Consider the following 25,940-nt stretch of genomic DNA (forward strand, 5'->3'; position numbering starts at 1 on the left):
TATTACTATAACCGATGAATATGGTAAGGACCAAAGATCTTACCCGGTAGGAGCAAAGTGTGAAAACAATGATCTAGACTCTAGAGTCTTATCTTGTAGGTAAGGATGACGGCTCTTACCCAGTTAGCTCTTACCGGGTAAATTTTTGCATACGATGCCATTTTAATAAACTAAATCTTATTCGGTAAGGTAAGTGATAGTGTTGGATTTAACCGGTAAGCGTTTACTGGTAAGTGTTTGAGTAAACAACCACTAAGACAAAAACTTTATTTTAGAGAATCTACCGGAGATGCTATTAGATCAAGCTTTGATAAGTTAAAATGGTAAATAAAATTGAGTCCATAAAATGTCATTCCAATTTCATTGGATTATGCCAAACCCCAAAATTCATTGAATTTTGCCAAGCCAACGGTTTAAATAATTGAAGACTTATATTGTACCATTTTCATTGGAAAACTGTAGAAATTTTTGAATTTTCTCATCATATTTAAAGAGAGTTTAGATCATAATGGAATGGAGTCAAATTACGACCTGTTTAACTAATGAATATGATAAAATTACTAACCAATCTGTCCCAAAGTTAACCATTATAAATCAAAATTCTAAAAAAATACTTCGACAACTACAATACCATGTCATTAATGCCATTCTAACCAATATTTTTTGGGCGTTTGTTTCTTCTTAGGATACAGATATGCATGCATCGCATCTCATGAAACACATCTAAATGAAAATGTCAAATTCACTGCTATTTCCGAATATTCCAATTCCATAACCAATATGGCAATATACCTTCACGTCCCAAAACAAGTTTCTACATTATTATTTTAATTTATCCTAAAATAAGTGTGCACTTTCAAAATTAAATATCTACTTTCCCATTATACCTTTAATTATGTGACAAGGGAAAATTTCTCTTACTATAATTAAGGGTAAAACTGTCATTTTATTAATTAAAAAGTGTAATAATTTACATTTCTAAAACTGTGTCTGAGACTTAGAAGGAGTATTAGCCAACCAATCGCCTGCATAAGAAAACATTCATGCATGGTTGTATATATGGTACAAGGGCTCATGCTGGTTCATACCGGTCCATGAGCCAGAGGGTCCCGACAATTTGAGTGAAAGACCCATTGTTTTGACCATGAATCAAAGTGAAAACAGCTGAAAATGTTACCTTTTCAATTACTGAACCACCTATGTACATAAAATGGGGAATGGGTCAGAAAGGAATAGTTCAAGAAGCATAAATGTTTTACTGCTTGCTTGTGGAACAATAAGATGGCATTATGAATCTAAACTCTGCATCATCATCTAAGATCAATCTCTGCTGTTAGACTTGATGTTGATTGTCCAACACCAACAGCATCCATTTGTTGTCACCTATCTAATAATGAAAACCCGAGAAGCAAAAAATAAGTCATCTAAAATTATTCAAAGACCCATCCCGCCCTCAAAAGAGAGAAGAGAAAATCAATAATACCTCAATGGTATGTACATGCGTCATCATTGTTGAAGAGTTGCATCATCTATCGACTCGGAGAACATTATTATGTATGGTTCCCCTGGTAACAGTCTCTTTCATGGGATCAATCATCCATTTGCCATCAACAATGAATTTGATCTGCACGATTGACAGGTCCAAGTTTCAGAAACTCCAAAGAATTATTCAACGCTATACTTTCTCTTCCCGACAAGAAAACACAAGCATGCATAAGTTGGTCTAATCAACCTGTCAAAGGTAGTCAAGTATTTGTCTACACGTGCAATCTATGGTACATTTGCTCATCAAATTTTGAACCATACATAATCGAGTTATATGGAAAATGAAGGTAGTTGCACCAAGATGAATTTGCTTCCAAGTTCCAGCAGCTCCTCCAAAATGGAGAAAAATGAGATATTGGAGTTTTTAGGCTTTTTTTGCTCCAACGGCTTCTCCAAAATGGAGAAAGTAAGAGCGACAAATTTCCGCAAATGAGGAATAGAATGATTCTTCCCAAGAAAAAACTCCCAACCTACCAATAAAGTTAAATGAAGGAAGAGAAAACTTCTTCATATTATTGAATATTTTAATAATATAATTAATATTGGAATCTCCTGAATGATTTTTTTTTGGGATATTGACTTTTGCTTCTCCATTTTGGAGAAATTATGGAGAAACTGTTGGAGATGCTCTTAGTTCCTTATAAGATACAAGACAAAACAAATCAATATAGTACATGGTAGCGAATCATAGCTTTCATACCTCATAGATCCCAGGATATAGCCACAACATGGACCTCCAGAGCCTAGATGTCCTGGTAGAAGCATAAAATGGAAGTATCAAATTTAGCATCAGTATGTAAGATGTGTATCAGCCACCAAAACAAATGATGAGCAGGAAATGCAAGCTTTTGAACCAGCATGAAAACAAGCTGAGAGAGAGAGAGTTTGCAGAACAGGTGACACTGGTTTATCGGAGCTCCTCATCTATGTGAGGGTTGAGAAAAGTCCTTATATGCAGCATCTCTTGCATTTTCACATTGCTAGCATATAAGAACAAGCCTCATATAAGATGCTTTGAGTTCACGGGTTCAAATCCTGTCTCCACAATACTTTTTGTCAAAAAAATTGTAAGAAGAGTTCGATCCAATGCTTTATTTCTGTCCTAGTTGATCCTGATTCAAACATTACTGCATGAAGATATGGATTTGATGTATATAACTATGATGAAGGTCAAAGGCATGCGAGATCGGTGACATGAGAAAATCATTTCCCTGAATGGACATAATATGGCTCGCTTGATTAGGGCAAAGTTCCTTAAAAACTCTTGCCTTTTTTATAAGGGAACAAACTGCAGGCATATGAGGCTGACTTAATCTGTGAGGATCGAGGGATTGAGGAGGGGTAGGCAGACCTGTGAGGATTAGTGGAGTTGGGGGAAGCAGAAGAGGACTTGGGATGAGCAACTGAGGTTAGACATGGCGGCTTTAGGCATTTCTGAGGACATATGGCCTCTAATAGTTCTTGAAGACGCAATATTAGGATAGCAGACTAGGTGCTATCTAGGGGTATGCATACTTCCGACCTTGGTTATGTTATGTTTTTCTTGTACCTACAACCTACTTTAGTTTGTATGTTTTGTTTGCTAGTGTGATAGATTTTTGTTGCTTACTTCTAACTCGGTTTTGCAAATTTTAACTCTGACTCACTTGTTTTCAATTTTCCTTTTTTGTCCTTAAGTTCGGTTTTCTGATTTAGATAAAGTCAAATGTTAGTTTTATTTTATCCATTTGCAAACACAAACCTATAGACGTGTAATCACTTCATCATTTTATCCTCTCTAATCCTCTTCTTCTCTTCAATAGAATTCTGCAGAAATGTTCATGGGAGATATATTTTGTTGTTGAGTATATTTCATTTGATTAGGAAATCCTGGGGGTATCTTAGCCTATAACCCAAACAACCTTGCTAGTGGGGACTATTAATATCCTAAGGACGGTGAATTTCGCATCCTAATCATTTGATTTGCTGCACTATTTCTCCTTCTACTACCCTACTTTCTAACAAAGGATACATTCTTTGCTCCAAATTTAGTATCCTCTTTTCATTGGGGATAGTCATGACATATTTTTGTAGAGCGTTTGCCCAAAGCTTAGAAAGACCAAGCTTCACATGATCATACATTGTAGGACCTCCTCACTGGACCTGAGATTGAACCAACCGTAATTTGGCCTGATAGGTCCTTGACAGACCTAAATTTCTGTCCAGCACGGTGTTCCAAAGTTATCCACGCCATCTAAGTAGTGACAAGTAAGATGGTTTCCTACACTTAATTAGTGCTTGTCTATAAAAGCCTCAGTGATTGTCTATGAAAGCAAAGAAAGGAACTCAATGCTACTTGTTCAACTAATAGTCAGAGAGACAAGACTTTCGAGAAAGAAAGTGAGTTGAAAACCTCAATTCAACAGGGTCTGTGATATTTGAGGAAGGCTGCAGATCCAATTTTACGCCATGATGCCAACCATTGAAGCTACCTGCCACCTCTACAGTCTCACCATCGCCCCAGTACTCCACTTGAACCTAGGAAAGTGGAAGCTTCCATTAGCAGCAAAGGTCACCCAATGACAGCTACAAATTTCGGATAATAAAACTACTCTACCATTTATATAGGATGGTAATGTAAGGAATTCATAAATTAAAACTATGGGTTATTCATCTTATCATTCATTAAGGGTTCCACAGGCACAGGTGGCAGCTTGGATCTGTGAGTGGATACACCCACCAGTATTTTCCTAACTTTGAGCTCATTAACATAAAATAACATATAACAGTAAAAGAAGGCGAAAATAGGGTCTTTATATTCAATATAAGCTATCTAGTGTTTTTACTAGCAAATGAGAAGTTACCTGTTTTAATCCAGAAAGGCTTTCTTCAGCCGCATGTAGCTCTGCATCTTTATCCAAGAGAAGTTTCTGTGCTTTACTTATCTCTGTTTCAGCTTTAGCTTGTAATTCCAACAAGGCTTGCTAGGCACATTGATATTTGATAACGTATTATCAGTGATCTTGCGGAACGGAGGGCTTTAAAAGAAAAATGAGAAACATACAACTTGCAAAATACGTACCACATACGTTGCCATTAATATTTCAGAAGATCTAAAGTTGTAACAAAAAAAAATTAAAATTTGTGCAGCATGAACAAATATAATAAAATTGTCACTTTGGTGGAGGAAATAACCCAACCTGGTTTTTATCAACAAACACATTGAATCTGTCAGCAAAAATATCCTACTATGACAATTTTGTTGAACTCTTAACTTGTGAAGTAAATAGGGGAACACTGAAAATGACTACTACAGAACAATTACCTTCCCTCTCCTTCCCATACTGTCACCTCTGAGTATGACACAGAATGAGACAGCTCACAACTTCACCTTCCAGCTTCCATTTTTTTTCTATATTTGAATTATCTCATGGAGGGTCTTGAACTAGACTTTGGAACTCTGGTCGGAGCTTTGATTTTAGAATTTAATGGTTCATCATTGAGTTGCATCCTAGAATTATAGCTTGAATTTCCTTACATTCATATCAACCATTAGATATCTATTTCAGCTCTTGATTACATCAAGTCAACCTTAACATGTTCAATTCCTCATCCTACTTCTTATGTATTTGGTTTTTAGTTGACAAAAGAGTGAATCTCAATCCTACAGAAAAGGGAAATCTTCCAACATTTGGCTATCATCTTGAGTCCTAGCCTAAATTCTTTCTGGTTGAGTGGCCTGCAATTCCACACCAAAGCACAATGCCATTCTTCTATTAGACAGGCACAGAGTGTCCATATTTTCAAGGATGTCATTCACTCTTATCATGGGGCATCTAGATATTCTGATGTTATTTCAAGTTTCAGTTGTGACGGTTTCTATAATGCAATATAAACAAATACAGCCAATCAATGAATTAACAAAAATCTGAAAGTAAAATACCAAGCACTAGCACCAAGTCATCAACTAATCATTTTATTGATCCATGCATATGAAGCCTAGAAAAACAATCTACAATGCATTTCCAGCAAGCATCGTTCAACTAATGGTTGCATCCAAAAGAAATACCTTGTTCTTTTCAATCTGTTCCTTCAACTGAGACAATTCCGACTCCTTGTGATGCTAAGAACATAAAAAACAAAGAGAAGATTTACATATGCTATGAAGATCCGATAACCAGCTCCTAATGAATTATTGTCAGAGATGAACATGGTACCAGCATAACTTTGATCCGATTGATTTCAGTTTTGTCCTCCTTCGTTCTAATCTGTCTTACAGAAAAAGAAGATAACATGACCAAGCGAGCAAGAGCAAGAGAGCGGGAGGGAGGAAAGAGAGAGGTAAGTAGATTTGTATATAAAGATATGCAATGAATTGATTAAACAACCTCAGCATCCACATCCTTGTCAGTGTTAGCGGACTCAGCACTTGCCAGTTGATCATTGGAAGAAATATTCCTATAAAGGATGCAAATGGATCTCAGTAAAAGAACAGAAAGAAGTGAATACTACAGCTTAAAAAAATGCTCGAATGGAGTGACAGAACAATCAAAGACCCATAATTTTGGGTGTTACACTGTTAAATGATTTTCAAACTCAATCATAATTGACGATGTGAAAGGGTAAATCAGAAACAGAAAAGGAAGGCAAGAAATATTTGAAGAAACACAGGTTGATATTGTTTCCCATACAAAGGACAGGCACACAAATGAAAATCCATGATTAGCACTATTGCAGCAGAACCATATCTAAGAAATAGAAACCTTGCCATCGAAGGTAAAGTCAAATTTCATCCAGATAAAAAAGTAATGATCAATCAACATTATGATTTGTATTCAAACAAGAATATTTACAATATAGAGATGTGTAATGGCTCGAGGATGAATTGTGTCACCATAAAAGATATTACTACAAGTGAGTTCATGATAAGAGAGATAGAATGATCATCATTCATAGGTGATCTGACACTAAAGAAATATATGAAATCACATAATTTGGATATCTAAATTAGATAAGCCAGAGTTCAGAAGTTGAAAAGGATTGATGTAGCAAAGAGAAATGAGAATGTAGCACAAGTAACAATGCAAACCTCAACTGAGAAGTTGAAAGTACAAGCTCAGATGACAGAATACTTCCGTTTGCTAAACTGGGAGAGTCGGATACACAAAGCACTTGGCCTTCACTTGCCGAACTTAACTCAGGCTCTGTTGATTGCTGAGATCCACTGTTCTCCATCGCATTTACAACGTCCAAGTCATAATCTGAACATCAAGAAGCAACAAGAGCTGAATTTATCTTCAAAGCTGTAATGAAAAAAACTTCAAGGAGACAAATATTTTGCAATACAACATTCCATACAATGAATTTTTTATATCATGGGTAGAAGACAGGTGTTATTTCAAATGCATGTAAATGGATCAAAGGACAAAATATATCTACATACTAGAGGGCCTTGCCTTCAATTATTTCCAGCTCTCCATTCTGAATGAATTTTACCACCTTTTCCTGCAATGATGATTTGGTTGAACCATCAACTAAAAAGCAACTCTCTACATCAGGTTCTAAATCATCATCAAAACTCTTGGAATTGGAAGTCTCTTCTATGATGGTATCTTCGCTTGACAAGAACACATCTTCAGCCAACTCTTTTCCATTCTCATCCAGACCTTTTAAGTATAAATGTTTCAATAAGAAGAATTCTGACTAAAACTTGAATATGGTATGGGCAACAAAATTAATGAAAATAACAATAAAAACCACCTGTCAGTTCATCTTCTTTGATACTGGACTTATCCTGCTTATCAGTCAGGCTCCCCTCTACATTAGAATCAGCAACGTTGATCTCACGTGAGGCTGCAAGAAGCTCTCTGATAAGCTTATATCCTCTCCGTCTCACAACGTTTGCAAGGTCTTGCCTATACAATAATGCAAGAACAAAAGGGAGTAATTCAGACAAAATTGTCTACAAGTAGAAACCTTTTCCATTAGCTTACAATTTCTTTTTACCAAAAAGCAAGTTTTTGTACAATGTGAGGATACAACCGAAACAAAATGATATATATTATGTGTGTGTCTTTCACTAATATCCTCCATCCTATAATATAAATTCCATCGAATCTCCATAATTACCAAGGAAAGGAGCAATTGTCCTTACAGGAAAATACACAAACTCCCACATACTATGTCTTTGGTTCCTTGAATATGGCACCTAGAACTGACACAAAGACTAGATTTCCATTTTATGTTCTACTTGATATTTAGAAAATAGAAACTATAAAAAAGACCCACTGTATATGCTTCTTCAATTCGACCACTAATGTTAAATTTCTCATGTTTTAATAAGAAGAAAAAAGGTTAAAAAGGAGTTTTCTAACAGAAGATGAGGGTCATTTTGCCATATCCCTCTCTCTTCCTATCATCAGCACCAACTCAGTTGCCATACCCCTTTTACTACACTAGTATTCATCTAATCATCTTTATCCATCTAAACTCCCCTCAAACCCAATGTCCATCTATCTATCAATCTCTGTAGTATTGGGAGAACATGGTGGTTGTGGTTATAGTTTTTGATTGCAAACTCAGATGTTTTATTTTAATATAAAAATTTGTTTATCCAAGATGCCGGGGGAGGGGAGATTGTCAATCTCTTTTCCGTTTAACCGTAAAAAATCTTTATCTTTTGAATTGGTAGAAACCTGCCCTTTTGTTGGTTAAAGGACATGTTCATTACCAAAAGGAGAGTTAGACGACCAAGCAGGTACATAGTAAATCATTAGTGGTGATTTTTGTTTTCCAGAACAGTAAATAGGAAAAAAGAGGTCAACCTGGCCTGTTAGCAATTTTAGGGGGTATCCAGCGCAACTAGCCAAAATGTAGAGTGATTTTGCCTATAGGACAAAATGAGGGAATAATTGTKTAGCAATTCCCTTCATTGTCGTTATTTAAGTACATCCTCTCATTATCAATTATCCATTTGCCTTATTCAAAGCAAATAGTCTATAAGGAAAACATCTTTTGTTATATGTTGTCATAAGATTGGGGAACAAAGACATTGGTATCATGATCAGTGCAGCCCTGCAGGATGGACGAAGATGCAGCATGCATTAAGATCTAGGAATAGCTAGGTGATCAATTGATCCTACTATGCTTTAGTGTCAAAACGTTAGATGGTCAAAAATCAACATATGCATAAGATCACTTGGTCGGTATGTGATTTTTTTACTTTTTATTGCTTGTGATCTTACAAGCTTGAATTCAGTGCAAATAAAACATACATTGTTACACAAGGCTTCAATTGCTAGCCAATGCCTCAAATTCAAATATAAATATCCTATTGTAAAATCATGCATTCCGAACTTCAAGTCATGATTCGAAAGTTATTTTTGAAGTGTTCCTAACACCATCACTTCACAGATTCGTTCCTAAGAATGCAAATAATTTCTAGTACTAGGATTCCTACGATGTAACGAAATTTTTTCCAAGTTAAGTATAACATTCATATCTGCAGACATGTATGTATTCAAACACTGCAACACAAGTAATCAAACCAAAATCAGAGACATATGCTACGGAAACTAAACCTTCCATGCTGTAAAAGCTCCTTCAAAGAAGGAACATGTCCGTCAGGAAGCCCAGCCTCTGACATAAATTCTCGTAAGTCGTTGCAGAGATCTGCATTGGTCCTCACCTGTTTCCTACTGGCAACCCTAACACTGCAAATCAAAACTCCGTTTAATCGAATCTCGATTTAGTAAAAACTCTAATAAACCTACACAGATACACATGCAATTGAAAATGAAGCAGAAAACCTGGTTTCATCCAGTGAGGAAGCACAAACTGCAGCGAGGAGGCGACGGCCGTGAAGAACGCGGAATTGACAGAGGCGAGGTTCAGGAGCAACGGCCGCGACGAAGAAGAGCTTGTAAGAAGGGAAGGAGTGAGAGTAAGTGAGGTGCATCGCCATGGGAGAAATCATTTGTTGAAAAGGAGCATCGAAATTTTTCTAGGAGTTGAGTTTACGAAGTAACAGTTATGTGTTATATACTCAACCACTGCAACCACCACCACCACCACCACCACCACCACCACCGGTTGTTCAGCCAAAAGATTCCCTATCTCTCCCTTTCACTGGAAATTAAAATACTCCTCCGTCGCACAAAATCAAGAATCTAAAAATTCATATATATATATATATATACCACTAACTAAATATAGTAACATTTAGTTAATACTGTTACAACAATAAATTTAGTGTGAATTTCTTGCTCAAAATTTGGTGTTCCTAATTTTTCAAAGTTATAACATTTAGAAATATAATGATCAAAATATTTTTTTTTTCAAAGAAAAATTTAAAAAACTGTGAAATTATAATTTTGGTTCTTGTAGTTTGTCCAAATACTGATTTGTTTATTTTTTAACAGTTACTTATTAACAATATTAATTTTAAGGACCTTTTAAGTGTTATGAAATTGAGAAGTTAAGGACCGTCAATGTAGATAGTTTGCTTTATGGATCAAATCCAAATTTTAAACAAACCATATGGATCATCAGTGTAAATCACTCATAGATTAATAATCTTTTACAAAGTTCACATTTTATCACCAAATTAATTTATTATAACCAATATTTGAAAAGGATTGCCGCAATAGCCATTATGGTGCATCATTGCTTAAGACTTGTGTCTCACACGATGTTATGCATGAGGCACGCCATGGTGTAGTGCGTGGTTTTGTGACATGATTATTTTACTTGTCTTTTTAATGTCTTATTTATTAGTTTTTAATATATAACTCAATTTAAATTGTTTACTATTATTGATTGATTGAGTAACAGTATAAAATGTATGTTTCGGTATATAATTTTAATTTCTGAAAAGTTTTAGGTTAATTTAAGTATTTAACTCTAAGATCTTGTTTGTTTTTTTCATTTTTAGCTCTTAATTGTCACTTGTATATGATCCTTTCAGACGTTTTATAATTCAGACTGTTTATTTTTTTATTTTTTTTACTCTCTTATTACTTAACAGAGTCTGAATAAATAAGAGGTAAACTAATATTTTAATTCATTTTATTTTATCTTTTCTTTGATTTTATTTGACTGTTTCTTCTTTCTTCATCAGGGACGCTACCGTCCTTTCATTACCCATGTGAAATGCATGTTACCATCCTCTCTCTCTCTCTCTCTCTCTCTCTCTCTCTATATATATATATATATATATATTATGTATGTATAGGTTAGCTTGGAAGATTAATGTGAAACAAAAGCTTCTATCGACGATCTATCCTCTAGCAAAAGTATCGATCTTCCTGCAAATAAACCGGCGATATTCTCGATAGCATCGGAAGTTTGAAAGATATCCAAAAGATTCTTATTGTGTTATATCTGTTAAACAATTGTTGAGATGAATTTCGGCAATAAATTTTTAATAAAATCAATATAATTTTGTAAAATGTTTGCACCTAATTTTACAAAAACAAATTATTGATTAAGACGTTTGTTAGTTTACAAAAATAAATAATCGTATTGATCTATATTTCAGACTTTAGTACCACCTCTTATTTATCATAAGTAAAATAAAACTTCAGATTTCAACACCTATTAAAAAACAAACGCTAGAAAAAATATATTTGAGGAAAATGTGTTCAAATCCTCATTTTCAATTACATCACTAAAAAGAATTAAATATAATGGATTTATTATATATTATAAAAAAATCAGCTATAGTCACACACTAACAATATTTTTAATATTATAATAAAATAATATGTTTATGAGTAAATTACGTTTTTCGTTTTTATGGTTTTATTTAAAATTGTGGATTTCGCTCTTGTGGTTTTAAAATTTTAATTTTCATCTTTATGGTTTAACATTATTTTTAAGTATGAAGGAGTAAAATAGAAACCCTTGACCCCCACCTTTTGGTCGTACCGGATCAATCTAGTATTTTACAAGTGTGCACACTACATCTCCTAACTTGTATAAAAAAACTAAGGGGGTGTTTGGGATTGCTTATCGGAACTGCTTTTTAACTTATTTCAGTCTGGCACCGGAGATAAGTTATTTTAGAGTGTTTGGGAAAAGAAAAAAAAGCTGCTTATACCGGTGCCAAACCGGTAATAAGCAGTTTTTGATAAGTTAATCCTTACTGACTTATGAAAAACAACTTATCACCGATTTACCATTTTAACCCTCTTTAAATTTATCCAAACATCAGATACGTCTCATCATCATCATCCCTTCCTCTCATCATCAATATCCCTTCCTCAAATATATTATAAATATATTATTTTTTCTTGAATTATTAATGGTATTGGTATAAATGTTTGTTAATTATTAATCTTATTGATATAAATTATTAATCTTATTAATATAAATTTTTCTCAAATATATTATAAATGACGAAAAATAATTTTTTACATGTTAAAAAATAAAATAAGTTAATAAGCAATCCCAAACACTCTCATAAGTCAATAATATGGAAGACTGTCTTTTTTTATCATTTTACAGATATAAACAAAATTTACCAAACACTAAAAAACAATTTATCAGCTTATTGCAGTTTGGTACCGTTATAAGCTAATCCAAACACTTTTTATAAAACTCCGATTTGATACCACATAAGTTAATAAATACTTTTACAAAAAAACATAAGTTGTTTTAAATAAGCAATCCCAAACACCCCCTAAATAAACATCCCCTTTTTAACTCTTGTATATTTACCTCTTATTAAACGAGACTTGTGAAACTAAAATCACCAACACCCTTTTCACCACACAACATCAATCTCCTCCTTCTAACCTACAACCACCTTCTCCTTTACACTGCAACCAGCAACCAGCAACCACCATTGACTACACACAACGAACCGGAGAATGGAAGAGGAATGGCAACGGTGGTGTTGGGCAACATTACATGGACCCACTTCTTCCACTTCCTTACCGGGACAACCTCAACCTTCCTTCTACGTTGAATCCAAATCTCGAAACCACCATGAAAGAACACCGAAGCCTGATCTCGATCTCATACACGGATTCATTCAACCTTCTCGTCCCCCCGCCCCAGATCTAAAAATCTACTGACCATTCGGACTAGATCTCGTGAATGGTTGAGCAACGATGGTGTACACAATGTGTTCACAACAATTGCAATAGTAGTCGAACGTGTGGGGACGAATGTGTTTTGTATACACTGTGTTCACAAAAATCGAAGTGGTAGTGGTCGAACTTGTTGGGGATGAAGGAGAGGTGAGATAGAGAGGGGATTTATAAATACCCCTAATACCTTTTATTTGATTTTTTAATTTATAATTACCAAAATTAATAATTTCCTAATTTATTATGATTTTGTGGTTTATATTAGATCTCACAAATACAAAATCTCAAAAGAAACCCCCTATATATATATATATATATATATATATATATATATATATATAGGGTTAGGTTCACATTAGACCAAGGGTTTTTGTGAGACTCGTAAGACCAATTTATATTCATTTACCAACTTTATAAGCTAATGATCTAATTGTCTAAAGTTGTACGGTAGCAATTACCAAAATTAATAATTTCCTAATTTATTATGATTTTGTGGTTTATATTAGATCTCACAAATACAAAATCTATCTCAAAACCCCCTATATATATATATATATATATATATATATATATATATATATATATAGGGTTAGGTTCACATTAGACCAAGGGTTTTTGTGAGACTCGTAAGACCAATTTATATTCATTTACCAACTTTATAAGCTAATGATCTAATTGTCTAAAGTTGTACGGTAGCAATTTTGTGATTATTGAAATCTCGTGGCAATTTTGTGATTATGAATGTTCAAGATTGTAAATCTAATCCAAAAGTTGAGAATTGGTCTTACGAGTCTCATGAAAAACCGTTGGTTTCACATGATCTCAAGTCATATATGTATGTATATATTATCTTTGCACATTCCAATACCAAGTTGAAAACCAATGAATTTAAAAATAAATTACCATAAAATCAAATACAAAAAAGTATTATGTATGCAAAGCAAATGAAGTTACCAAAGTTCAACCACAATATGCTTACACAATATACAGATATAGCAGAGTCAGGTTGTACTTGATGAATCGACTAATGCTCATGCTTAACACGTCCCTTTAGTATGCCCGGAAGTGGAGGTGAGGGCGGAGGTCTGCCGTGTGCCATGGTGGACCTTGGCGGCTGCGGTGGTGGCGGCAAAGGGACTCGACCCTCAAACATGCTGGACCCTGCACCACCTCCTTCTCTACAAACATTATTATTGTTTGATCCATCACAAAACTTCATGGCCTTCAGGACGTAATTGTCATCATGTAGCTCGAACGGTGTGCTGCAGTTACCTTGACGGTAAGCCAAGCCCACATAAAACAGAAACCATATTTATTTATTGCAGTAAAAAACAACGCTGACCTGTTGAAGTCGAAATGAACTAGCTGCATATCTTCTGAAATTTCAACCTCCACAGTCGCATGAGGCCGAGTCTACAATTATGAGACACCAAAAGGGGCATAGTATTAGGGGGGGTTTGGTTGGTTTTCCATTTAAGTCTTGTATGAATAAAGTTGGCTATATAATTAGTATATCTGTATGGATCGAGATTTTGTTTGGGAGGGTTTTTTCATACATAGAAGGAACGTGTTTTTTAATTGGGAGGAGTAGGTTTTAGAAAAAAAAACTTCCATATTCTACACAAAGCTCCCCCCTAAAAGCTTACTGAATAAACCACTTTCTATAGCATTAAGCCACAACCAAACAGTCACTTATAGCTGATTGAATAAACTGTGAGTCCCATTAAGCTCATTAAGCTACTAAGTGCTAACAAGCAATGCTCTTAGGCTATGTTTGGATTGCATCTCCAAATTAGTTGATAAGCTAGATGACAATGTAAAATAACCCAAAAGATACATAAGAAGCATTTACGTAAAATATAGGGGGTGTAATTAAAATAAAGTGAAAAAAACCAAATAAGCCAGCTGAAGTAACTTTTCAAAGAGTTACATTTTTGCTTGCCAAACGGGGTTTTTTCAATAAGCTAGCTTATGGTTGTTGGACATGGCCATAACATCTTTATCCTATAACGTTTCAGAAGCACGGTTATCATATTCGTTGAACTCGGGGTAACATTTGGATTGCATCTCTATAATTCCGTTCAAAGATTTCACATTATGTACCAAGAAAGACGATAAAAAACTTTCCGAGCAATCATACCTGAACCAGAATAAAAGGTAAAGCCACTCCACCAGTTGGAGCATTTCCGGAGCCATATAACTGCTCGTTCCGTCGTACAAGGTTTTGAAGACCTACATGCTTCGCAAGAGAATAAAAACGAACACATAAGCAAAACACGCATCACAAATTATTTCTTAACGCAAATTATATGAACTAATCCTCACTTGATCTTCCAGTTCTCGCAAATAAGCAGTTTTCTTGTCAATTCTGTTCTTGAGTGCAAGACGCTCGCTCTGTGAAATTTACATAAAAAGAACCGATTAAACAGCGGTAAATTCATAGATGCATTTTGTTCGACTCTGAAAAGGTTAATCCACCAGAAAGAAAAGAAGAGAGGGACCTTTAGCTCTTCGATATCATTCAAACTAGTTCGAGGCAAACCTCGCCACTGTATTTCCTTTTTATCTTTAGAAATGATATCCATAGCCATGAGAACGTTTAATGCGTCATATACCCGTCGACGGATATTCTTCTCGTCGTATTGTTGCTGTGACCCACATTCAAATGGAACAAGGTCATGTAAGTAGTAAATACACATTCCATAGATGTATACCATCCGTCCCAAAATAAATGTCCACAATGAAAAAGGCGTATAGTTTTAAAAATGTGTAATTATTACACTTTAATCAACTAAAAGACAATTTTACCCTTAATAATAGAGACACCAATGAATTTGTCCATCTCATAATGAAGGGTAGAATCGGAAAGTACGCAATTTCTTTATAAAATGACAGTATTTACATAATTCAACAATTTGCCTACATCCACACTCATTAATACGATTCTTATTATATCTTGTGGATTTAGTAGTACAGAAAGAAGAAACCGGAACCATCATTGAGCAGAATTTATAGAACAAAAAAGATGAGACGACAAAAATTGTCATCCTCATCATCATATACCATCTTCCCATGAAAATTGTAGCATTTCCACTTATGGAAGTTCTCAAAGCAAATTACTTATTTGCCCATCATCATCGTCACAAAGAAACTGATGGAAAGTACAGATTTGAGGCCACAAGAGTCCTTTATTGTGTCATAAATAGTCGAACTCATTCATGTAACTATGTGTTCAGTCAAATGTTGCACTTTCCATGGGACAAAGTGAATACAGTATATCCAAAATAAAGTTGGCAGGTGACACAAACCTGGTCAGGAGTTTGATCGGTATTGCTGGGATCTGCAAATTCAGCTACAAGTTCATCGGCAACCTGAAATCGAACTTGCCATTTCAGTTTTATATATGGCTCTTTTAAGGAGACATGAAATATGGTGGTTCAAGTGTAGGAAGTATATAAATGATATATGCAAATCAATGCTCATATCCAGAAAGGATGTATAATGTACTGACTTATTTGGTTATAGATTTTCTCTGATCCATACACCAGACAAAAATTCAAACTTGATTATTGGTTTGCATTCATCAGCAACTAAGGGCATGTTTGTTAGCAGCTTAATGAGCTTGCGAAGTTTTTTTTTCCCAAATCTGCCCCTCCAAATTAAAGAACACGCTCCGTTCATTTATGAAAAAGCCCTCCCAAACAAAAACTTTCCAATCTATACAAACAGATTAATCCACATATCCATACAGGCCTTAATGGAAAACCAACCAAACAGCCCCTAAGCGCGTAATCTAAACCAAGCTACTAGAAATTACAAGGCTCATGGAAAATAGGTAGGCTCTCGCTTGGCTCATGGCTTGCTAACCTCAGGAAACACAGTGGAGACTGGACTTGGCTGACTAAAAGATCAAGCCTTGGTTCGTCTTTGTATAGGCTAGCATATTAAGAAACTTTTATAAATAAATCTTCCTTAAGGAATCACAATTAAGTGGCTTTAAAACACACCAAGTGACTCGCGTAGGCTCACCGAGCTATCGAGCCCAAACCATACTAGGATCCAGCTTGGCTTGGAAAATGATCCAAATCAACGCTCGGGATTAGCTAGCTTTTTAACAAGTCAATTGTCTCATATACCTCTAGGCGCAACTACTGCTGAATAGCAACATGAGCACTCTACTTTATTCAAACCATGATACATAAAAAGCTACTACAAGTAATTAAACCATATAATAAAATGTTCAGGTGACTTCGATTTGTAGCTGGTGCTTGGGTAACCAAACCAAACAAAACCGATTCGGTAAATCCCACACAGAATTAGGGTCTGGAGGTGATTGGTTTAAGCCACTGGTAACCTGGTCATCACGTCTACTTATGTATCAAGACACGGAAACATTTTTTCATGGGTAGCCTTCAGGTACCTGCTGCTAACTACAATCATGGCTGGTAAGGCACAAGGCACCCATTCCCCTTTGGGTGGCAAATACTTCCAGTATTAGCAATCCATTTATATTGTCAACATTAACATAAGATTACAATGTAATTTCATCAAATACAGATTGGATTCGAGAATATGAAAGTAACTCCGTTGCAGTCTATGTGAGAAGAAGTGTGGATAGATGAAGCAAAGAACTAATCTAGAAATCTATAACGAAAGAGATAGATGAAGAAGAAAATCAAGAATATACAAATACAACATGTCGAAGAACTCAAGAACAAGATTAAACCGAATCCACTGACCTCATTATAAGTGGTTCTTCCCTTGCTTTCCACTTTTTCACAGACTAGGCATGACAAAATCAAAAGAAAGCATAAACCCACATAGAAAATATCATGGTGTGGAAACATGAGTATTCTAAAAGTGCAAAATACATCAAAATGTAACAAAATTTGCCTTAATTCCTATTTAATGTAGCAAAGATTTATTTTTCTCAATCAATGTAACAAAGTTCCAAAATTTCCTATTTAATGTAACAAATTTTCCTATTTTCATCCATTTTCACTGCTATCCTGCTGATTTTGTAACATTTGATGGCGTAGATGTGAAGTTTATCATCCACTTCACTGTAACCCTTTTGTAAACATTTCGTAAACGAGTATTAACATCATCAAACGTTACAAGATCAGCATGTTAACGGTCAAATTTGGTACAAAATAGAAAATTTTGGAACTTTGTAACATCGATCAAGACAAAAAAAAAAAATCTTCGTTACGCTACATAGAAACTAAACCAAACTTTGTTGCATTTTCATGCATGTTTCCCTATTCCAAAACTAAAAAATAACCACTTCCCAGAAGAAGATAAAAAGGGACAAAGAACAAACCTTTCATGCTAAACTGGCGGAGTCCTCTACCACCTTTATCCCCTGCAGTTGTACGTTGACCTCGTCTCTTCTTTTTATTGCTGTTTAGAACCACTCATCAGTGAGCTATTAATTCCTAAGCAGTAGTATCATCAGACAAGAAATTTATTTGACTAATTAAGATAAAATAAACATGTTTATGGCTGATTATCAGCAGCATTTAAAACAGAAATTTCTAGGAAAATATAACGTAGACCTACACAAATGCTGAGAAAGAGCTGACACGGGGACCCACTCTTCTTGGAGAAAAAAATGCAACTCTTTTATCAACTATTTACCACCTCTTCTTTTAATCTCGTAAAACAAGTTAAGCTTCTTCCTCTTTTTGTTTTCTGTTTGGATCACATACAAGCTTAGCCGACTAAGAAACGGAGCTTAACCACTAAAACCAATGGACAACCTTACGTATCCTTTTGATCCCTCTTTCCACCATCGGCAAACCAAACAAAAACAAGTTCATCCAACAAAAACTACAACACTAATGATCCAAAAATGCTTTTTGCTCTAAATTTACCCTTTAAAAGGGTTGTACACGGGTCCAAAAGCCGAAGATGAAGTATGAGAAAGTACATGCTAAACCATCTCTAGAGCAATGGTAGAAGAAAAGTTAGCATCTTTGTGAAGGTAGGTCGGGTCTCGTAGTAATGCACAAATGGTTAGCAAGCAAGGCTTTCTAACCAACCAAAGGGTCATTGCCTGGTTTACCAGTGAACAACCTCTCTAGAGTTCAAGGGTTCAACCTCACCAAAGTTGAGGAGTCTACATGAGTATTTGCCATATATAATTATTCTATACTTTAAACAAAAGGCTTTCTAACTAGCCGGCTGCTGAAGCAAAACATCTAGAGTTGGTTGTACATGAGTTATCACACTTTCAAAGCCGGGTCAAGTAGGAACATCTATCTTATAGTGTCAGGTGGACAGGCATAACTCAATGTAAAAGTAACTCGATAGGAAATGAATCAGAAACACCGAGCCACCAATAACTGAAGCCTGAAATGATTTTCTCATCACAGTTCAGAAGCTAATTCGAACCCAAAGAACACCATATTATATGACAGTTTCAATTAGACATAACAAAACTTCCCCAAAATGCTTCCTACTAACCATAATAATCACATTTGGACAAGTTGTCTTCCTTTGGGTTCTTATATTCATCAAAAAAACCCCACCAAATTCTTAGCAATCAAAACCAAAGCTTCAAGAACAATGCATTCAGCACTTTACTTCTTCATGTTCGGTACTTTCCAAAATTAAATATGAATGTTTATTTGCAAAATTCACACTAAACTATTCATTCTGCAGTACATGTTATGAAGTAGGTAGCAAATTTCCTTCCAAATTTCAGAATTTCATGTCAATTTTGAAGTCAACGTATAGTTGCTGTTGATAATTGAAGGAGTATACAAAATAGAGTTGACCAAAAATTCTCACCCAGCAGCCCCTTGAGATCCAGCATCATCAGCGTGGATATCAAGGTGATTCAACCTCAAGAACGTATTTTCACTAGCAGGAGTCGCGGCCATTGCCGCCTCACTCCGGGTCGACGGCGACCCGACACTGCCACTTGTGGAAACGGATTGACCCGACGCCGTAGTGCCCCAAGACCGGGTCGCACCGCCTCCTCTCGAAAACGGGTTTGTATTCCCAACGACATTTTCCAGATTATCATTCGATCCCATCCTCACCATGAATACCCACGTAAATTCATCAAAGAGTTGGCAAATTGGAAAGATACCCAGATGAAAATAAACCGAATTAGATCTGAATTTCGAAGGAAGAGGTCAAGGGTTTACACATGAGACAAAGAAATGGAAAGATTCCACCTCTGTCTACAGAAGTGGCTTTCTTTCCACAAAGATGAAAAAGGAAAGGGAGTGAAATTGCAGAGTTTGATGGTGATTTCGATGGTGGATTCTGTAACGTGTTGATCAGAAGTGTATAAGGTGAGGTGTGTGAGGTTCAAGGGGAAGGAGGGAAATCCAACGAGGGTTTGTACAAATTTCTTTTTTTATTCAATTTTATTTAATTCTACCACTTTTTATCATAATTCATAAACAAGCAGCCATTTGCCACATAATCTTCATTTTAAAGCCAAATCTTGAGTGGTAGGTCTGTTTCGTTGAAATCTAAGCACAATTTCAAGAAATTCCAATCCAAATTCCTGTTTGATCGTCCACTACCACCTCCATTATCTATACTATATTTTAAAGTATTTGAGAAAAACTCTTAAAAACTATTTTTTATACATAAAGTATTGTTTATTAATGCATATTATTTAAAACTCAAGATTACAAGTAGATTGTGCATAAATACAACTTATTAAAGTTTCATATCTTAATTTCTGTAATTAACTATAGATAAACATAATCAAAAAGAGGATAAACATCTTAGTTTAAATATAAAAAATCTAAAATATAATTAGGATAATCATTAAGTTCTAACCAGAATACTTAATTATTATCTTTATAAAATGTTATATTATTAAACCAAAAATAAATTAAAGAAATTACATAAAAATGAGAACTTTTAAATAGTTCATTTGATATTAACATTGATATATTTTTTTTCACATTTTTATGATATTTTCAAATTTATATTTTATTCAAAAATAAAATCATTATTGTTTTTTTTAAAACACATAAAATCGTATCATAACATCGATATGAACAAATAATAAAATAGAACATTAAAATCAAGATGTGTATTGCTGCATTGTGCGAGTACTCGTCTAGTTCTCTTTAATGAACCAAACAGAAAAACTGACAAATTCCAATGAAATTCTTGTTAATCACATATATGATCAAACATGATAAAATTCACTCCAATTTCTTCATATTTTAATTTCTTTGACAGATTCCAATTCCGACATATTACATTATGTGAACCAAACACCAATAATTTGTCTTTTCAATTATTTTTTTACTCTCCTATCAATTTTGTGTTTATGGTTTTTAATTGTAGGTTGATTAAAATAATTAATCATTAGTTTAATTATATATTAAAAAATTCTATTGTTTTACCAAAAATTATGTCTGAAAAAATATTAAAAAATTCTATTGTTTTACCAAAAAAATTCTATTGATAATATGATTTATAAATGAAAAAAGAAAAAAAAAACAGACAATTATTATTCTTTTTGCAGTACTGAACATGAAGTTATATTGTGTTACATTATTGTATAAAAAGTGACAGTGTCAATGTCAGCATAATATTCCTTTTAAGATTAACGAGAAATCTATACGTGACATCTCATACTGAATTTTGAACAGTAGAAGATGATAATCTTATGAAGTAAAACCGATATATTTTGTTTTATATGTTTATCCAGATTGCCATATCGATCTTCATTTGCAACAAAATCTGTATATTAGTAAATATGCTTATCAAGGTACCATAAATAAATCATAATTAAATTATTAATTACAAATTTTTTTAAATTTTTATATATTAGGTTACAAAAACATTTACTAGATATTTCTTTAACTAGATTTAAAACTGAAATAATTTAATGAGTAAATTATGTTTTTCATCCTTGTGGTTTGTGAAAATTTGCGGTTTTTATCCATGTGATTTAAAAATTACAATTTTCGTCTATATAATTTGTAATTTATTATTATTTTCATCTTTTATTGGATTTTATAATTTATTGTTGTTTAGGTCATTGTGCCACGGATGAAAACAATAATAAATTACAAACCATAAAATTGAAATCACAATTATTAAATTATAGGGACACAATTTGGAAATATTAATAAATCACAGGGATGACAATCATAATTTACTCCAATTTAATTATTAAACTCACAATAAATAGTATATGGTTTTTGCCTAAACACTAAACCCTAAACCTCATTTCTTCTGACGGATGTATGCATGTATGGTAAAAGTCTGATCCTATATAATTTGCTTTTGCAGCGTTTAAGATTGACAAAAAATAATTGTTGTCAGACAAATTTAAAGCTACCATACTTGAAAAATTATATCATTTGATATTAAAATTATAACTTTTTATCTGTTATTAAATTATATATCAAATTAAACTATGTTTGCTTATAAACTTATTAAAGAGGTCATTGAAAATATAGAAATTTGTCCTCTTGGATTTCTTTTTCTACCATTTGGGTCGTTAACAAAATTTTACATCTATCTTAATGAAGAAAAAAAAAGTCAAATTAGTTTGACTACATTGACCATCGCACCACTGCATATCTCAGCTTGAACTCATGACCACCAAGATCTGTAATCCTTTCTCGGTTACAGTTGAATTACCTTAGAACAACAATTATACAAAAAAGTGTTGCTGGAACACAAGAACCAACCTCCTGATCAAATTTGCTTAATTTAGCATTCCATGTCAACTACGATTAAGATTTCATGTAATGACTTAACGTTTTTAATATATGTTTTAATTAAAATGAAATGGTATCAAAATATGTATGTATTTTTTTTCCCTTGGGAAAGATAAAGTGTACATCTCCTTTTTAGATCATTTGACAACTTGTATTTCAAGTAAAGAATAATGTAACCCCACTTTTGTATCAATAAATGTTTTCCAATACATACACTTTCATAGGTTATATAATTAAAAGCCATAAAGCCTTTTATTCTTTCATAAATTTTGGGTGAATAATAACTGAATAAAAGACAACATAACTTCTTCTGAATATATGAAAAGGAAAAATTGTCTGCGGAGAGAAAATAAGCAAATCAAACAAACCCAGTATATTTCACTTGAAAGTAAGATTTAAAGGATAGGATGTATATAGACATGTCCTCTACCCAAAAAGTATAACAAGTATACTATTTCCTTTGAGACTCGAGTTATGCAAAAGCGAACAAAAAGGGAAAAAAGAACCCGTAAATCAAAATAAGAACAAAAGAAATAGACACATTGAAACATATAAAAAGCAGGAGTCCCACTATCAACTTCTAACTCTCTTTCTTCTTATCCACAGTGGCTACAAGTATCTACATGCCTAAGTCTACTATCGTAGATATGTGTATTCAAGAACTCCTACCAGATAGCTAGATGTCATGTTCTCGGAAATGTCTAACGTCGACTGTCACACTTTCTACTGTCCACACCAACGGCACCATCTGTCTCTTGCAAACATGTCCAAACCATCACAATCTTTCCTCTCTCAATTGGGAACAAAATGAAGATATAAAATTTCTACCACGTAAGTGAAGGTTACAACCAACAAAAAACATAAAGAACCTAAAAAGAGGGTAACAACCGATACAAATCACTTGCTTTTTAAGCTTAAGCTACAGACATGTCTATACATAATATAATCCGAAGCAAAGTCAATTTATGCAAGGATTTTTTGAAACAGATGTAGTCATGTAGATATAAGAGGGAGAAACAATGAATATTCGTACCAAAGGGTCTTTGGCCTAACGATATCGGAGCCTTTGCATTTGCCGTATATAAATATTATATACTTAAAGAAAACATTGCATAGATTCATCATAGTTATACAATAGTAATCTGTATCTCCTTGTTGCTCAAACATAATGTCATACATCAAATATTTTGAATTATGTATACACGTATTCATTTATAGCATATTGTTTTTATAACTATGATATCTCACATTTTGGGTATAACTATTTAATGGGATTCATGAAAAATGAGTTGTCTACATGAGCTAACAAATTTCAAACTTTCCAAATCCACAATGCAGCCATGATTAGCACCTAATGGGATAAAGGGTTGATAGAACAAGTGTGTGCACCACTACTTTATCTCATATTGAGAATCATAAATATTTTGAGAACTGTGAGAACCGACTATTCATTAAATTATTCATGATGATTATCTTGATAGATATTCATGAGGAATATCATGAATAATTCATGAATTGTTGGTTCTCGCGTTTCAGTTATACCATACAAGCCTAAACCGTCAAACTATATAAGAAATGAACTCCAAATGGCACCAACAAGTACAGAGAGTAAACTCACAAATAGAAACCAATTTTTGAGCAAAGAAATGCATAACAGAGTTTCACTTTTGTAAACTTCATAAAGGACCAAGAGAGTTGATTTGACCACAAAGAACACTTGAAACCATTTGAAGTCACCAACTCTACATACACTTTGTATGAACTTACTGCAGATTTCGATGGACTAATGGATTTAAAACTTGATGCCTTCCCTGTGGTCGGTCAATGGACTGAGGCGTGATACGTTTTACCAAAGTCGTGCAGACCTCAAACTCGAGTTAGCAGATCAATTTGCATGTCATTGAAGAATACAAGATGCACCAGAAATAGGCCATATTAATTTTCCGAAGATGTTGGTTAGGGGATGATTATTTGCATTTAAGAATGTTTTTTTGGGAAATGGTTGATCCCAGGCTTTGCAGATTAATCTCATGGCAAGTCACGACTGTAGGCTTCGCCCACAGCCCTAAGGTAAATCTCTCGGTTGCCAGAAGTGCATATGTAGATGGCATTTAAGAATGTTATTAGCATAGAAAATGCCACAATGGATTGACTAGTCAAAGTCAAACACAATTAGATGGTATGCTTGGAACAGTTGAACTTGTAAATCCATGATGAAAATCTAACAGATGACAAGAAGCAACTTATAGGATAAAAAAGCTAATATGACAGTCAAGAGTTTGGATGTCTAAGAAGATTAAAGAGTGCTCATCTTATACAATGAAGCAATAAATGATTTAATCGAAAAATAAAATCATATGAGGTTTCGGAACACCAAATTGTTTCATGGGCTCTATTAAGATGAATTTTAATGGTGGAATGGTACAGCACGTGAAAATGACAAACTGCAGCAATGTTAATACCGTAATAGTTTACATGGAAGTGAACTTGAAGAGGGTCAATTTCAATTTGCCCAAAAATGACTTAACAAAATGATTTAAGTTGGAAATCTATGCCAACCACCAAAGCTACCACCCAACTCAATACAATCACTTTGTAAGGATTTAGATGCAATAATCTAACACTGTCTTTCTTCATAATCACTCTCTCTTCAAAGAAGGAAAAAAATGGTGATTCTGTTGTTATAGATTTACTCTACTCTCTATATCCCATGGATTACAACTATATTCTTTATGGATTGTCCCACCAAGCATTGTTTCTTTTTTGGCTCATTTTCAACCTAATGTTACCTATTTGTTTGTTGTATTGATTTAGGTCCAGAAATTATTGTTGAAAGGTATTTTAGAGATCTAACTTTACAGCAAACACTTTTATTAGACTATGTGTGAAGTAACATGTTATAGTTTTCTTAGGATAAAGTACAAATAACAAGATGATGTAAAACAAAGAAAGGGAACTGAACCCGATTTTAAGAAGAAAAGGGAAAAAGATTCAAGGAAACAGAAATACAAATGAATCCAACAAGATTGAAGCTTAACATAAATTATAATCATATGGGCAGAAGGCTAGAAAGTGAGTAGATACAACAGAGATAAGTAAATGTGCTTATTAAAAGACAGATGAGTTCTTAGTTCCACAAAACTATGGGCAGAAGTCTTGGTACTTACCTTTTTTCTCACCCTTTTTGCACAAGGCCGGGGGTCTCATAGAAACAATTGTTCTACCCTTTGGGGTAGAGGACAGGTCCGCGTACTCCCCCCTTCCCCCCGGGACCCTACTTCTGAGTTGGATATATTAGGTTTGTCTGGTTCAGAGATGGGAAAATGTGTAAGTCATTGTAGCTCATCTGATCATGTGGAAGGGAAAGGAATGAAATCTAGACCAACAACAGAAGTTACTACAAAAATTATATAAAAGCCCGTTATTCTGTGCATCTTTAGAACACTAGTCAAAACACTCAAATGTCAATAACCGGATTCTAAATAGGATGTGATAACCTAACAATTATACAAAAGGAAATAACATGTATGGTAAATATAATATTCCTTTAAAATCGTCTTAGTAGGAACCTATATATGTTTAGCATCAATCAAGGACAGTATGACCTTAA

General features: G+C 34.1%; 2 protein-coding genes across 2 annotated transcripts; both read right to left on the minus strand.

The window, feature by feature from the left end:
* Positions 1 to 1,155: 1,155 nt before the first annotated feature.
* Positions 1,156 to 9,678, minus strand: LOC112521039 (protein PTST homolog 3, chloroplastic). Its single transcript, XM_025129669.1, has 13 exons — positions 9,333 to 9,678; positions 9,105 to 9,236; positions 7,285 to 7,439; positions 6,981 to 7,190; positions 6,614 to 6,785; positions 5,913 to 5,982; positions 5,742 to 5,792; positions 5,594 to 5,647; positions 4,389 to 4,508; positions 3,938 to 4,062; positions 2,246 to 2,297; positions 1,484 to 1,624; positions 1,156 to 1,383 (listed from the first exon to the last, which is right to left on the minus strand). The coding sequence occupies exons 1-12, from the start codon at positions 9,497 to 9,499 to the stop codon at positions 1,526 to 1,528; spliced, it is 1,407 nt and encodes a 468-aa protein (XP_024985437.1). The 5' UTR covers positions 9,500 to 9,678; the 3' UTR covers positions 1,156 to 1,383; positions 1,484 to 1,525.
* A 3,832-nt stretch (positions 9,679 to 13,510) lies between these two features.
* On the minus strand, positions 13,511 to 19,912 carry LOC112522001 (transcription factor-like protein DPB). The gene is made up of 9 exons (XM_025131042.1): positions 19,413 to 19,912; positions 17,941 to 18,020; positions 17,357 to 17,400; positions 15,926 to 15,988; positions 15,119 to 15,265; positions 14,943 to 15,011; positions 14,758 to 14,856; positions 13,960 to 14,030; positions 13,511 to 13,879 (listed from the first exon to the last, which is right to left on the minus strand). Exons 1-9 carry the CDS (start codon positions 19,667 to 19,669, stop codon positions 13,642 to 13,644), a joined length of 1,068 nt encoding a protein of 355 aa, XP_024986810.1. The 5' UTR covers positions 19,670 to 19,912; the 3' UTR covers positions 13,511 to 13,641.
* Between the last annotated feature and the right edge of the window lie 6,028 nt (positions 19,913 to 25,940).

The sequence above is a fragment of the Cynara cardunculus genome (assembly GCF_001531365.2).
Source record: "Cynara cardunculus var. scolymus isolate 2C chromosome LG 11, CcrdV1, whole genome shotgun sequence".
In the NCBI taxonomy this organism is placed as follows: Eukaryota; Viridiplantae; Streptophyta; class Magnoliopsida; order Asterales; family Asteraceae; genus Cynara; species Cynara cardunculus.

What these genes read in the sequence shown, in the direction of transcription:
- LOC112522001 (XM_025131042.1), bottom strand. Translation starts at nt 19,669, where the DNA reads ATGGTGAGGATGGGATCGAATGATAATCTGGAAAATGTCGTTGGGAAT. An exon ending in CCGCCAGTTTAGCATGAAAG is followed by an intron (nt 17,401 to 17,940) that starts GTTTGTTCTTTG and finishes TGTCATGCCTAG; the next exon opens with TCTGTGAAAAAGTGGAAAGC. An exon ending in CCGATCAAACTCCTGACCAG is followed by an intron (nt 15,266 to 15,925) that starts GTTTGTGTCACC and finishes TGTGGGTCACAG; the next exon opens with CAACAATACGACGAGAAGAA.
- LOC112521039 (XM_025129669.1), bottom strand. Translation starts at nt 9,499, where the DNA reads ATGATTTCTCCCATGGCGATGCACCTCACTTACTCTCACTCCTTCCCT. An exon ending in ACAAGGATGTGGATGCTGAG is followed by an intron (nt 5,793 to 5,912) that starts GTTGTTTAATCA and finishes TCTGTAAGACAG; the next exon opens with ATTAGAACGAAGGAGGACAA. An exon ending in TATATCCTGGGATCTATGAG is followed by an intron (nt 1,625 to 2,245) that starts GTATGAAAGCTA and finishes TCAATCGTGCAG; the next exon opens with ATCAAATTCATTGTTGATGG.